At 33.2% G+C, this 16,405-nt stretch overlaps 1 protein-coding gene across 1 annotated transcript in view; it reads right to left on the reverse strand.

Moving 5' to 3' along the window:
- COG6 (component of oligomeric golgi complex 6) overlaps positions 1 to 16,405 on the reverse strand; it is an 89,677-nt gene that overhangs the window by 68,764 nt on the left and 4,508 nt on the right. Inside the window, exons 3-7 of the mRNA XM_035003492.1 lie at positions 13,330 to 13,401; positions 8,382 to 8,440; positions 2,424 to 2,535; positions 705 to 787; positions 263 to 333 (exon numbers count right to left, since the gene is read on the reverse strand). Of these exons, the coding sequence (XP_034859383.1) occupies positions 263 to 333; positions 705 to 787; positions 2,424 to 2,535; positions 8,382 to 8,440; positions 13,330 to 13,401 (397 nt within the window). The remainder of the gene's footprint in view (positions 1 to 262; positions 334 to 704; positions 788 to 2,423; positions 2,536 to 8,381; positions 8,441 to 13,329; positions 13,402 to 16,405) is intronic.

Consider the following 16,405-nt stretch of genomic DNA (forward strand, 5'->3'; position numbering starts at 1 on the left):
AATAAAAAATGTCTAATCAACCCTAAGATAATGTAGGGCAGAAATACTGCTTTTATTTTTTTATCATCCTTAATCATACAGAGCTTCAATGATAGAAGATGCTCATGATACAAACACAGTATGTTCAAAAGTAAAGTTCATTTTTCTTTTTAAAAATACTTTTTGATCACTAAGATCAAAATATGATATCAAAGGTCAGGTGAAATAACCAAATTGGAAACTAATATTCATGCATCTAGACCGTATGAAAGAAATCACTTACTTTGAGCCCACCGATAAAGCCTTTCATAAGCTGTTTCTTGAAGCAAGGCCATCTGTTCCATAATTTCTAAACTAAGAAAATTAAAGATTTATTTTAATTTAAAGTTTTAGACAATAGCTACACTTAAGAATTTAATTGTTTTAATTACAGAGTGATCTGGTTACAACATATTAACTTTTTATCATTTTATGGAATGATTTTTCAATAATTTTTTTATGACTTAATAAACGTCAAATTTTAATACCATTACTTAGATTGGCAAGTGTTGTTTTACTCTGTAAGTATCAGGGTATAACTAACTCCCTCCTTATCCAAAGATACATAAAGATTAAATTTCTATTTCACAAAATGTCATTATTTCAAAAAGGACCTCGGATGCCTTTAAAATTTTAGAAATATATGAGGAAATGATTTGAAATAAACAGAAAAGGTTACTACTCACCCTGCTGTTTGTTGGTTTGTACGCAAGAGAACTTTGACATCGTTATGAATCCGTTTTACTCTTCCCAATGCCTTGAAAAAATCCTTTAAAATTAAGAATGCAACTTTAAAATGTCCATGTTTTCAGGTGAAATTGCATTACTCTAAATTGAAATATCACTACAAGGGAAAAACAAATCCTTTCACTTACTCTAATGAAGGCTTCCTAAAACTGACCTCAACTTTCTCTAAATTTTTAGAGAAAGTGTAACATATTTATTTACATTTTAAAACATACATTAATTCAATGTCTGCTAGTTCCAAATAGTATGCTGGTTGCTGGGAACACAAAATTTATAAAGACAAAAATCCCTGTCCTCAAGAAATATATAGTCTAGTGAGAGAGAATGCAAACCTAAAGATGACTACATAAAGAAAAACATGCTATGTATTACACACCTTATGACTAATTAACCATAGCTTTGTTATCACTGAAGATGATGTTTTACATATCTTTTATATACCTGTTCCTGCCCCCTAATCCAAGAGTAGAATGTAAAGTTGGAGGTATAAAAGCTGCTCATAAATATACAGGAACTGACTGATGCTGAACTTTAAGATTTTTTTTTTCCTTTAGAAAAAGGCACTGAAGCCTTAGTTTCCAGTCACAATGTTCCAATCATGAAAATAATGAATTAGTTATTTTTCTTTGATGAGTGAAATTAAAAAAAAAAAAAAACCTCTTCTAATACCGTTTACTATTTCTGCTAAGTGGAGGAAAGGTAAGATGTCAAATATTTCAAATGTGCAAAGTTCCACAAACTATAAAGGGCAATAACCACCAATAAGTAATGTACAAATCAATTCTCTACCTACTTCACTCCTTACTCCCAGATGACTGATTCCACTCTAGCCTAGCAGTAAGAAAAGAGTGACATCTATCAAGAGCAGCTCAGTGAGCCCCTCCCCCTTCTGAGAACTTGTCCTGTTCTCAACCCTTGAACAATGACAACGGGCTTAGGTTTATAGCTTCTCCCAGTGAGAAGACTGCAAAATTCCTTTTTGGAGAAAGTGAATGTCTTCAGGAAAAACAAAGAAACAAAACTTTAACTGGTTGTTTAGCATTTTGAGGGGCTTTAGAGTTTTGTGTCAGTTTGGAAAGAAGGGCATAGATTCAGAAATTAATTAGATGAAAAGAGAAGGAATTTCAAATTCCAGGAAAGACAAGAAGAAACATGTATTCATTGTAATGCCATGGTAATGAAAACAGAAAATGTCATAAAACTGTACTGTAAGGTAGGAAGGAAAGACAACATGTATGTGTGTAAGAGGGTAAGAGACTAAAATCTCCTATTTCATGATAGGAAATCAATAGATAATAGGAAACATAGATAACCAAAGCCTTTTTTTTTTTTTAAATCAACAGATCCAGGATGCAAAATTTAGAAAAGAAGCAATTAACAAGGTTGAAAATGGTTGACATTTAGAGACGAGGAGTAGGTTTTCTTTATAAATTTGATACTCTTTGATTTCTTAAAAAAAAAAGTTTAGATATTGCTTTGAATAAACAACAAGCAAAAAAGCCAAATTAAGGTAATTTAAGATGCATCTTAGTTTCTAAACTTAAAATATATTTTTAAATCAAACTTTTAAGATGGTAAAATAAAGCCTTAAAAAAAGTGATTTCTCTGCAAATCAGTATCTGCTATGCTTTAAATGATTATAACAATGAACAAGATACCTCAGTAATAGGTCCTTCTCTAGTGCCTCGGAGGAGACCCATTTCATCAGAAGTCAGCTGGAACTTGGATAAGAAGGCATCTGCGACTTGTGCTCTTATTTCTAATCTTTGACTATAATTTTAAAAAAGCAATAAAAAGTCACGCATGCTGTGAATTTGCATCGCCTAAAACAAGTTATATCTCTGACATAATAATTTCTTAAAACAAGTGTGAAAGATTCTCAACATCTTTGAAAGCCTCATTTCTGCCTCAAACATTAGAAGCTCATCAGGCATGTAGTTAATAAAATTAGCTGAACTTGTTCTACCTCAGATACCTGCAGACAGTAAAAGGAGTTAATCATTATGCAAAAGAAGAAATAAGTTCACAAATGGTGAACTGTACAACAAATTCTCAGCCATTTACACGTACTTGAACTGTTCATCTTGTAGCAACAAGGTTATCTTACAGGAGAGAAATATGCCCATCTTCAACTAATTTCTTCTTAGTCAGTAAAAATCCTAAGCTTCTGAAGTTTTCACATGAAGTACACAGCAACCAAAAATCAGGTCTACTATTTTTTACTTCAGGTTAGAAACAGAAGTCAAGAACTCATTTACCAATTCTTCATAAATCCATAAAAGCACTTCACTTTTGTATTCCCCACTTTTTCTGCATGATATGGTAATAAAAAAAAGCCTTTTAAATTACATTATCTGGATGCAACCTCTCTAGACTAGGTTGACAATTAAGAAAAGGCATGCTTGGGCACCTGGGTGGCTCAGTTGGTTAAGCAGCTGCCTTCGGCTCAGGTCATGATCCCAGAGTCCCGAGATCAAGTCCCTCATCAGGCTCCCTGCTCAGCGGGGAATCTGCTTCTCCCTCTGACCCTACCTTCTCTTGTGCTCTCTCTCTCACTCTCTCTCTCAAATAAATAAAGTAAAATCTTAAAAAAAAAAAAAGACACGCTCTCCTCTGGAATGTGGTCTGCAAGGACCTGAAGGACTGAGTTGAGTCACCATCTAAAAGCAAGTTAGAAGTACAAACTACCTGAATGAATTTCAACATTCCTGGCTTCTCTATCTTAGATTTAAAGATATATAAATAAAATTGGGTTTCACTAGCAGTATTCACAAGGCAGTAATATTCCACAATTTAATAATATTCAAATGAGAGTGAACAAAATAAACATGAACATTTTATGTATAGAGAGTACAATGCATCTGCCGTGTTTGTTTTGTTAGTGTGGTGGGGTTGTGAGGTTTTAAATTCAGTCAAGTGCTCTGAAGTAGTATAGCAAGTTAGAAAGTAAAAGTCCTCTAGGTGGCAGTAACATTCTGTTTATCTCAAATAACAATGTAAATCACCCAATGAAATCTACATTAGATAAATGGCATATGTCCTTAATCATCTTATTATGGATATCAGAAAGTTACCTTAACAGGTTTTGTTTTATACTCTTAAAGCTTCAATCATTAACATACAGGATTTAAAATAATTATAAGAATTCATAAAATTCCTTCAGATTATACAGATCAATCATTTTGACTAAAACCTTTTTGATGCTTCTTTTGGATCTACCTTTAGAGTCAATTTATTAGGCACAAAGGAAATAAATTAGTTTATAATTTACTTTTGTTTTAATTAAAGCTAGTATTACCTATCTTGATATTACTTCTTAATCATTAAATTTCATTCCAAATAATATTGTTGACTATTCTAAAAAAAAAAAAAAAAATCTATGAAATAAAGACTTTGAACGAGAGGCTCTATATCTACAAAAGATTTGGTCCAAAAATACGTTGAACAATGGCCATACTGCTAAAACAAGGGCTTGGTATTTCAAGATGAGAACTTTTTTAAAAGTAGTGATGAGGGGCGCCTGGGTGGCTCAGTTGGTTAAGCAACTGCCTTTGGCTCAGGTCATGATCCTGGAGTCCCGGGATCGAGTCCCGCATCGGGCTCCCTGCTCAGCAGGGAGTCTGCTTCTCCCTCTGATCCTCCCCCTCTCATGCTCTCTGTCTCCCATTCTCTCTCTCAGATAAATAAATAAATTAAAAAAAAAAAATCTAAAGTAGTGATGAAATAAATTCTAATATATTTTTTAAATCATATTACTCTTTAGTTACCATATATATTCTTCCCAGGTAAAACTGCAAAACCATTCTGATAGAAAGTTACTGTTAGATAGTCCATGGGAGCATCTGTGCAATCCGGTAACATTAAGGGGGACCTACGATGTGTAAGAGCCCTAAGTCAAGGTCTGGTGTGACAAAAGATACATAGGACACAGACTTCATCATCAACTTACATCACAGGTGAAATATGGTATCTTTGGAAGAGCTTTTAATATTTAAATAAAACCATATGAAACAAATGTTCATATAAAACATAAATGGCTATTATAAATTACAACTTCTTTGAGATGTGTTCACGTAATCACTGCATATAAATAAATACAGCAAATACATACTGTGAAATAACATGCAGCAGATAAATATAATGTAGATCTGTATGTATTAACATAAGGTGATCTACAAGGCATTTTATAGGTGCAAAAAGCAAGTCTCCAAAAAATATGTAGAGCAACACACATTTTTTTTTAAATACATATAATACACCCATCAATGAATTTTCAGGACATGCATCCATATATTACCTAAGTATTTAAAGTAAACTGATTAATCCTTCTAATGATTCTTTCAAGCATTCCCAGAACATGATTTATTAATCTTATGGTGCTTCTTTTTTCTTCCTGAAAATATGCCTCTAACATATTTTAACTCTACCTTTTAGACTCACTCCTACCAAATAATTTCAAAATAATAAGAAAAAGACTTTAAAAACAGGCAAAATATATAAAACAAAAAAGATTAGGAAATATAAATGGCATGACAAAATGAAAAAATACTGATTCATCAACATTCAATAAAATGTAAATTAGAATTATGATGCTATTGTTCATCTATAAAATTGGCAGTTTTTAATGACAATACCTACTACTGACAAAGGAGAGAGTCTCATATATTGCTGATAGAAGTGTAAATTTGTATAACCTTTTTAGAGAGCAATTTACACAATATACGTCAAAGTCAGGATATTTTAAAAAGTTTCTACCATTTGGGGCACCTGGGTGGCTCAGTGGATTAAAAGCATCTAACTCTTGATTTCTGCTCAGGTCATGATCTTGGGTCCTGGGATTGAGCCCCACATGATCAGGCTCCAAGTTCAGCAGAGAATCCATTTGGGATTCTCTATCTCCCTCTCCCTCTGCCCCTCCCCTCTGCATGCTCATGAGCACTCTCTCTCTCTCAAATAAATACATAAATCTTTAAAAAAAGTAAAAAGTTTCTACCATTTGACTCATTAATTACAATTCTAAGAGTATTTCCTAACGAAATAATTTGAAATGCACATAATGACTTAAAAACATCTGTCAAGCCATTATTTTTAGTAATGGAAATAATATTAGTATTCAATAATTTAAGAATGTTTAACATACATGTTGGTTCATTCACAAGATGAAATATTACCATTAAAATACATGTTTTTTTCTAAATAAAAGACACAGAAAAATGAACATAAAATATTAGGTGAACAAAGTAAAATGAACTACATACATATACTCATGCTGGGAAGAAATATGCCAAAATGTTAATAGTGGCTATGTCTGTGTAGTGAAGGTATATCTGATCTTCTTTTTCTTTCTCTAAATTTTATATATATAAACGAGAGGAAGAAGAAAAGACGTCTATACTCTCCTGCCTGAACACATATGCTTCTGCAATATATTTTATATGTAAGTTTGTGCAAAATAAAGTTTTATATTTTTTTACAAACTTCAAAACCTGAATTAGTTTATAACAAATAACAGAATTAAAATAAAATTAGAGCTATTAAAAAATAAAATAGTAAGAAAGGATGAGAAAGTAAATAACAGCTGAGGAAAGCTATTCTAATTAAATTAGGCACAAAATAGGGGCGCCTGGGTGCAGGGCTCAGTTGGTTAAGCGTCTGCCTTCGGCTCAGGTCATGATCCCAGGGTCCTGGGATCGAGCCCCGCATCGGGCTTCCTGCTCGGCGGGGGGCCTGCTTCTCCCCCTCCCTCTGCTTCTCCCCCTGCTCATATTCTCTCTCTCTCTCTCTCTGTATCTCTGTGTCTCGAATGAATAAATAAAAAAAACCTTTAAAAAAAAAATTAGGCACAAAATAGCCTAAACTAGTTCCTAGCCACCGAAGCCAATGTAGAAACAAGATGTGCTGATAGGTTTATCTCATAAAGGCTTTAGAGGAGGATAGAAGGGTAATGTTTTTTGACGGATGTGAGGCAGTATGTTCAGCACCTAGGCATATCATCCAATCATCACAACCACCCCGGGACACAGATGCTAGTCCCTTTTTTCAGATGTGAAAACTGAGGCTGAAGGTTAAGAAGTAACTTCTACAAAATTAAAAACCTAATAAACTCTTACTCAAGATTTAGATTAGAATTCAGGGTTTTATCTTCAAAGCTTACCTTCTTTCCACTTTAACAAACTACACCTCAAAAAGAAACAAACATTCATCACAGACTATTTTTCTGATTCCAGAAAGAAATCTGGTTGCTGGGCCTTCGCAAGAGACAAGAAAATCTATAATAAATAGTGACTTCAATAGTATTAAAAAATATAGAAGTATATTTATGTGGATATCATTTCCTGATTATCACTGAAATCCACCCTCTATCAACTAAATAGCATAAAGAAATATTAGCTGCAGTTCTGTGAAGACAATGGAACTCTGCCTATTAGAACATCAGCTGTCACGATGACTGACCTTCTTCTAACCCAGTTGGGAAAATATTCATATCCTTTATATATGTCTCAGTAAGAATGTCATGTTATCCAAATAAGCCCACAGAATTTCTATTTCTAAAGCTAATCGCTTGTTTAACAAGGTTTCTTGCTAAAAAGAAAAGGTAATATTTAAAAATGGAGAAACAACTCCCGGCCAGCTCCCAGGAATCTGTTATAATTTCTACTATGTAATTTTCCTAAAATACTTTCCGCAAATGTTCACTTGGCACATCATATCTACAGCTCTAGGGATACTAAAATGTCAGAAATTTTCACTCCCAAAAGCATACCAGGCCAAAACGTTTTCATCAGCTTACTAAAATTATAAACATGAACAACCCTGCCTAGTTTTGAAAATATACAGAGAGAAACACAATATTCTAATGTTGCCTCCTCTAGACATTAATTAGGGTCCCATATATGGTATAAGCTCCAATACAATGCTTCTTTTTCAGTTTTTATTTTATGTTCCTTTCCTGACATTAGATTAGTTGCATTCCATATTCATTTACTCAAAAATTATTTATTGAATCTACAATATATTAGGCACTGGAGACACAAAAAGCGGGTAAGAAATTGTCATTGTTCTCAACAAGCTCACAGTTTAGTAGGAATAGAGACAATCAAACCAACAACTAATTATAAAAGACTGTAATACACAGTAAAATACATGAATCCATACTCTACTCACCTTCATTAACCCATTTATTCAGTGAACAAATATTAACATACCTATCTATAAACTACCATAAGAAAAATTTATACAGTGAACCCTTAATTATATCAGAGAGGATTAATCATAGCTAAAAAATAAGAGACAATGAGTGTAGAAAAAAATAAAATTACTAAAACTCTAAAATAATCTACATTTTAAAAAGCAATCTTTTTAATTCCACAGCAAACAATACACAACATTGTCAACTACAAGAATGAATAATCCCTCAACCCCATTATCAAGTTTGATACTCCTAAATTATCATTTTATGTTTATTTCCTCTTGGATAAGAGCTTAGAATCTTATATGCTATATGAATTTTGAATCATCTTTTTTATTATTTTAACTCTGATTTGGAGTTACCTATAATTTTCTTTCCACTTAATCTCCAAATTAATGAAGAGGTAACTAAACAAAGTAAAACTTACCTTTCAGCTTGAAGCTTAGTGGTTTTTACTATTAAATCTTGCGTCTGTTCCTTTGCTGCCTAAAATTATAAACATATCTAACATCAGTACATTTCAATATTTTTATACTTCAGAAAACTAATAGTATCACTTACTGAAGTTCAAACTTACAGTGTGTGAGATCCAGAACTCAAAAGTTTAAAAAAGGCCAAAAAAATAAATAAAATATAAACAAATAAAAATTTAAAAGGCCAAATAGCTGACACAGATGTTTAAAGGCTCATACACTACCTTTACTAAGAGGAACCCACTCAGAGTTCTCAATAGACACATAATGCTAAGGCTTACAAGGAGAAAGGTATCAGGGTGCTAAGGAATTTAACAGTTCATGTTGTTTTTAGTGAAACAGAAGTACTGGAAAAGAAGGCTAAGAATGAAAAACATGAATTCTTTTATGCACATGTGATTTGAGATACCATGAGACTTCTAACTGGAGTTGTAAGGTAAGTCACTGAAATGCTAGTGTGGAACTCAACAGAAATGCCCAAGATGGAGATAAGCATTTGAGAGTTGGAATATACAAATTACTCCTCATATAGGGTTTTGGGGATGATCAGAGACAGCCATATCTAAAGGACAAGTTCCTGGCCAAGTTTTATATTAAGCAATCCTTCCCCCCACCAAACCAGAGCTAAGAGGATCGGGAATGAAAACTTGATGAAAAGCTATTCTATCCTAAGATTAGGCAAATATTTTAAAGTGGACTGAAACAAAAGACAAATGTATCTACTTAGATTCTCAAAGAACTAAACATAAGGCAGTTAGAAAAGAGAGGAGAAACAAGTGGGTGTACGGCAGCTGGAGACATGGGGTCCATGCCCTGAAGGGACACAGAGTGAGTTAGAATTATGTATAAATAAAGCCACTAGTAAGTGGAAATTACAGTTGAAGTATTTTAACTATGTGGGTCCACTTACACAAGAACTACAGTTCAGTAAATCTCTTTTCTCTTCCTTATGATTTTCTTAGTAACATTTTCTTGTCTCTAGCTTACTTTATTGTTAGAATACAGTATATAATACAAATAACATATAAAATATGTGTTAATTGGCTGTTTATGTTAACAGCTTCTGGTCAACAGCAGGCTATTAGTAGTTAAGTTTTGGGGAGTCAAAAGTTATATGCAGATTTTTTTCCTGTGTGGGGGTCAACGCCCCTAACCTCTGGCATTGTTCAAGTGTCAACTGTATAAAGTAGTTACACAAACACATACGGTGGAACATCAGTCTGTTAAAGATAGGATACCAGAGCAAATATGTTAAGATATGGGTCATTTTCATGCTGGAGCACTACAATAAAGAGCCAAGCTTCTGCTGCAAATGTTTCTAGAGCTGCATTAGATCTAGACAAAAATCCCTAGCCCACCGCAACTTCTGGGTTCTTAGAGGCCTAATCCTCCTACAGTCTTTCAGATTGTCAATGAAATTTTCTACCTCATTGCTTCATATGGGCATCCCATCAATAAGAATCCCAACCCCATCTCCAGTTGAGTCTGTGTTCCTTGCAGCCAAATTATGTGCCTAGCAAATAGTAAATTTTTTTTTTTTAAGATTTTATTTATTTATTTGAGAGAGAGAGAATGAGAGACAGAGAACATGAGAGGGAGGAGGGTCAGAGGGAGAAGCAGGCTCCCCGCCGAGCAGGGAGCCCGATGCGGGACTCGATCCTGGGACTCCAGGATCATGACCCGAGCCGAAGGCAGTCGCTTAACCAACTGAGCCACCCAGGCGCCCAAATAGTAAATATTTTTAAGAAAATAGATTTGAATCTAGGTAATTCAGCAGATCAATAACTTTTAAGGAATGGAGTTGAACACAATGGCTCCCATGGTACTATTCTAAAATTATTACTCTTTAAATCTACTAATTTCTTCAAATTCTTCTTTATCTTTCCTAATGTTGCTTTGCTTTCAAGATCCACTGCCAACTTATTCTTGCCTAATATAATTGTTTAAAATATTCCCTCAATTCTAAAATATATTTATATTTTAATATTTGTGAAAAAAGAATGCTTCATAAAATTAATATCAAAAAATGCTTACTAGCTTCTTTTTTTAGTCTCAGTCATTATTAAATTGAAGGTATATCTTACAAAAAACACCATCTATTAATCGCTGAAATATGATACTTGATTACAATGGTATACAATAAGAATTATGCATATTTCCTGACTCTTCATTTATAAATTGTGGTAATGATTCCAAAATAATGTTTAACAATACCAGTGAAGATCATTATCCTAAAACAATTTCCAATTTATCTTAAATGTTAAGGATGATTATTTCTCATTAAATAATAAACACAGGCCTCTAAATGTAATTTATCCAAGCAAATCCACAAAGGGATAAACCACAGCATATAACAATTACTGATTGTATTTCTTTTTTTTTTTCTTAACATATATTGCATTATTTGTTTCAGAGGTACAGATCTGAGATTCAACAGTCTTGCACAATTCACAGCACTTACCAGAGCACATACCCTCCCCAGTGTCTATCACCCAGTCACCCATCCCTCCCACCCCACCCCCCACTCCAGCAACCCTCAGTTTGTTTCCTGAGATTAAGAATTCCTCATAACTGATTACATTTCTAAAAGTATCTTGTAATAATCATCTCTAAAATGTCCTAAATCTAAAGTATTTTGAAAAATATGAGCTAATTTAATTAGTCCTGTGTACAAACATCCTAAAATGAAAAAGTAATACTTTTTTCTATGAATGAATAAATTAAAAACATTATTCTAGAGTTGACAGTCTGAGTGGGTACTATTAAAATTCCAACAACACTACATGCAAATAAATCAGTGCCAATGGATGAACAAAACTTTCAAAATCACAGATCTAATCCCTAATCTGAGAATCAAAATTGAATGTAAACAACAAATAGTATAAAATATTTTTAAATATTCAGTTTAAAAAGCTATGAGAGAATCTTTTGCAAGTGATGAAAATGTACATCTTCATTATGGTAGCTGTTTCATGGGTATAGAATTGTCAAAATGCACTGATTTGTACACATCAAATGGGTGCAGTTTATTACTGTAAATCAATTTTTCCTCAATAAAATTGATATAAAAAAAGAAAGAAGGGCTCGTGCCATTATAAGGAAAAAACAGGACTGGTGGGTGCAAAGAAAATACAAAGGACAAAACCAAAGAGGATGTTTTGTGGTTTAAAATACTTATAATCTGTTTTGAAAATAGCGTGAAGAATAAAAATACTTTGATCTTTCCACATCTACAAATAGCTATGATAAAAGGATAAAAATACAATTAAAGATAAAAATTAGAAAACATGAGATTCTGCCCCCTAAAACAGGAACTTAAGTAATCCCATAATACCAAATATAAAAATAATAGTACAAAAGAAACGCAAGTGTATATAATACAGAAAACCTTATAGAGTGTAATTTGAGAAAAGGCATTAAATCATGGAAGCCAGAAGATGAGAAAAGGAAATAAAGAGAAAGTTAGAGAAACAGAATAGTCAAATAAAATTACTAAGCAACAAAAGTAATATTGCAAAAAATGTAAAATGACAATAATTAGCAAAGATTTTATGACTATTTAAGTATTATGTAATTCATAAGGACCTAAGGTTGAACAATAGATATGCCAGTACTGAAATTTAGTTAAGACTAGGAAAGCTAAAATCTTAGAGAAACAGGAAACTGGTTCTAGAGATAGATCATGCAAGTACCTTAGAATTGATCTGTGGAATATGCATAGATTAATGATTCTTCCTAGAATCACTGTAGCTGTCAATAGTTCCAGGAGAATCTTAAAGGTATAAGTTTTAAATAAAAATGTGAAGGTAGTAAACATAATCATGACTGACTCTTAAGAGGAACCCTATTCTATTCACTATTCCAAAATTACATAAATGGGGGTAATTAGGTTAAATCTTAACTCTGTAATCAAACTAGAAGTTTCAAACTACTTTACTTTTATTTTTTTTTTAATTTTATTATGTTAGTCACCATACAACCTATCATTGGTTTTTGATGTGGTGATCCACGATCCATTGTTTTCATATAACACCCAGTACTCCACGCAGTACGTGCCCTCCTTAATACCCATCACCAGGCTAACCAATCCCCCCTCCCCTCTAAAACCCTGTTTGTTTCTCAGAGTCCATAGTTTCTCATGGTTCATCTGTCCCCCCGATTCCCCCCCCTTCATTTTCCCCTTCCTTCTCCTAATGTCCTCCATGCTATTCCTTATGTCCCACAAATAAGTGAAACCATATGATAATTGACTTTCTCTGCTTGACTTATTTCACTTAGCATAATCTCCCCCAGTCCCATCCATGTTGATGTAAAAGTTGGGTATTCATCCTTTCTGATGGCTGAGCAATATTCCATTGTATATATGAACCACATCTTCTTTATCCATTCATCCGTTGAAGGGCATCTCGGCTCTTTCCACAGTTTGGCTACTGCAGACATTGCTGCTATCAAACTACTTTAATAAACAGATGTAGAATTATAGATATTTTCCTGAGATTTTTTTTTTTTTTTGTGGGGAGGCTGAGCACAAAACATAACTAAGCTGGGTCTTTGTTACGCATAGCTTTAGTCTGGACTTATTCCTAAGAGTTTCTACTAAGGCACAAATTCCTGCTAGATTTATGGGATATTATGAGATTGAGAGGTTTATCAAAATTCTATACAGTTAGCTCTACACTGACTAGATCAAAATATAAAGGCATCTGGAGTTAACTAAACAATATCAGTAAACCATCACCCAAAATACCCATTTATAGTTAAAAAAAAGCATAATATTTATACTTGCATTTCCTATAGGACATGATATATTAGCTATCCATACATCTTGTAGATCTAGCTAACAATTTTTGAAAGCTTACTTTGAGTCAGGAACTACACTAAAATCCAACCATTACACAGTACCTGTAGGCGACTTTTCATATCTTGACAACAACTGCTCATTGCTTGAACATCTTCATTTATGCTTTCAAGTTCCTGAAAAGGAAAAAAAGTAACAGCAAGCATTACATATATTGTTAAAGAAATTCTCTTCTCTTAGCCAAATCCTTATTTTTATCTCATGAATTTTTTTTTTTTTTTTGCCCAAGCATGACTAAAGATCCCATATTTAAGATTGGAAAAATTAAAAAGAATAACATCTAGTGTTAGAAAAGATATAAAGAAATTAGTAAATGCTTTTTAAAGAGGGTGACAATAGGAAATGGCAAATGCTTTAAGAATATTAATACCTCTTCATTCAGGTATACTAACACTAAGATTTATCCTAAAAATGAACCAGGTAAGTGTGCAACAATACATGTAAGAAGATCAACATAGAGTTGCCTAAAACAAAAGGAAAATGTGAAACATTTCCAACCACACAATGGGAATCTGTGCATATATTAACAATGACTATATATATGTATGTGTGTACATATATATATGTTTATATATATAGGCATAAAAAGATGTCTATATATGACTTTTAAAAAGTATTATGAAACAATACATATCATACCTCCCATTTTAAAAAAAGTACATATATATATATATATATATACACACACACACACACACAGAAGAACACAAGAAAAGCAAGGCAATAAAATGCTGACAAAAGTTATTTCTGGGTGATAGGATAATAAGCAATTGCTCTGGCTTCTGATCTTATCTAACTTTTCTATACTGAATTATTTCTAACTTTTAATTAATAAAAACAAGCAAATACGAAAACCCAATAAACTAAAAATCGTGCCTCCTCTACCTTGTGGAAAGTCATCACACGGTAGATCATGCCACAAAGCTGGCAATCTCAGTTACATTCTCTCCCTGTGTACTTCCTCCTCTAGCCCCCTCCAGGTACATGGGAATGTAACTGGTCATTAAGTCCTATCATTTATACCCTTACTGCATGTATCTTATCCATTTCTTTTTTACTACTCTAACAACTACTACTTTAGTTCAGGTCAATTGGTATCTCTTACGTGAACTGATAAAAAAAAAAAAAAAGTTTTCCAACAGGTCTCCCAGGCTCTACACTTTTTACCAAACCATCCTCTCCAGTCCTTATTGAATCAATGAAAAATACTATATGAAAAAATGACATCACAAAATCATATTTAGCTTTATACTGCACTACTATCTTTTTTTTCCCCAATTCAATTTGGTGTCACACAACAGAAACATACACAAGGAAGTTTCAGTGGTAGACAGCAGACAATCCCTTTCAACAGAATACCCAGGCCTTCAAATAGAAACATGACTGGCTTATGAAGGAATGAGCCAATCAGAGGGCAAGAGATAAGAAAGCTCCCCAGTGAGGCTATAAACAAAGTGTGAGGATAAACCAGTTAGAAAACCACTTATCAGAATATGAGCATAAATCTAAGTTCTAGAAGTAAGATTTTTCTCCCTTCTTTCTATGAAGTACTTTGAATTATAAATATCATAGCACCAATATTTTCAAATGTTACTCACTATACTTAACAGATAGCATATAAATCAAATCATTAAATGAAGTCCTAAATTGCTTTGAGGTGAACAGTAAAAAAAAAAAAAAAAAAAAAAGCATGATTTCAAAATATCAATATTAGCAATAGCAGAAACCTAAGTAAACTAATCTCACTATTCCCTTAAATTTCACTGTGTAATCTAATACGAATAGCACTATGACATTATCAGCCAGCTAGGTCAAGAATACTCCTAATATTTACTTTAGCCATAATAATATACCAAATGGACCTGATTTGTCAGGTCCATGTATATGGAATAATATAAATTACATCTCTGAATATCTGACTTCAATGCAGAGTTTTGATGACTGTAATTCAATGGCCTGTATATTACGTATAAAGTCTTTATTTGAACTTAGGGCAAACTGTCTTCCCCTGCCCCCCAATTAAATAAAATTATAGGCTTGGGAAATACAACTGGTGTATGATAAACTTTTTAAAAACTTTTTATTGTGGAAAATTTTCAAAAATATCCAAAAGTTGAGATAATATGAATGCCAATATACATATCACCCGGCTTCGACCACTCTTGTTTCATCTATTTCTCTACCCACTTTCTACTTCTCCCCCATTCCTTTCTCCCTCCCTCACAAACTGAATTATTTTATGTTCATGATATTTTATCATTTCATTCATAAACATCAGTATATGCTTCTAAGAAGATTCAAAAAACATAATGCCATTTTCACATCTAAATATTTAACAATAATCTCTTAATATCAAATTAGTCAGTGTTCCAATCACCCCAGCTGTCCCAATTTTTAAATAATTATTGCAAGTCAGGAACCAAGATTCACAAATAGCAACTTGCTGCAATTTCTCATTTCTTTTTTTAATCTATACAGTCTCACTTCCCCCTACTTCTCTTTTTCTTTTTCTTACAATTTATTTGTTGAAGAAACCAGCTCATTTGTCTCTACAGTTCCCTACACTTTATATTCGCTGACTACATATTTGTGGTGTTAACATATTTCTCTGACCCCAGTATTTCCTATAAACAGGCAGTTAGATCTAGAAGCTTGATTATATTCTGGTTCAATTTTCTGGCAAGAATTTTTCATAGGTGGTGTTGTATACCCTTATTAGGAGTGACAGATATGATGTTAGCAGCTTTTTGTGAGGTTAGCTGCTAGTGGTGACCAACAGCTAGACCAGTGGTGCTCAACCAGGGCAATTTTGTCCCCCGATGGGGCATTTGGCAGTGTTTGTAGACATTCATGGGTGAACAACTGAAGAAGAAGTGGTACTACTGGTATTTAGTGGATAGAAGCCCTGGATGCTGTTCAACATCCCAAACACAGAAGATAGTCCCCACTTGTCTGACCCAAAATGTAAAATAGTGCCAAGTTGAGAAACCTTGAACTAGATCCATAAATTTAACAGTGGTGGCAAAATCTTCTCATCTTCTATCATTCCTTCTTCATTTATTAGAATAAAGCTATAAAGAGAAGCCTCCCCTCAACAACTGTATGTAAATGGAACAAAAG

The sequence above is a fragment of the Mirounga leonina genome, unplaced genomic scaffold (assembly GCF_011800145.1).
Source record: "Mirounga leonina isolate KUSES-001 unplaced genomic scaffold, KU_Mleo_1.0 Mir_127, whole genome shotgun sequence".
Taxonomy (NCBI): domain Eukaryota; kingdom Metazoa; phylum Chordata; class Mammalia; order Carnivora; family Phocidae; genus Mirounga; species Mirounga leonina.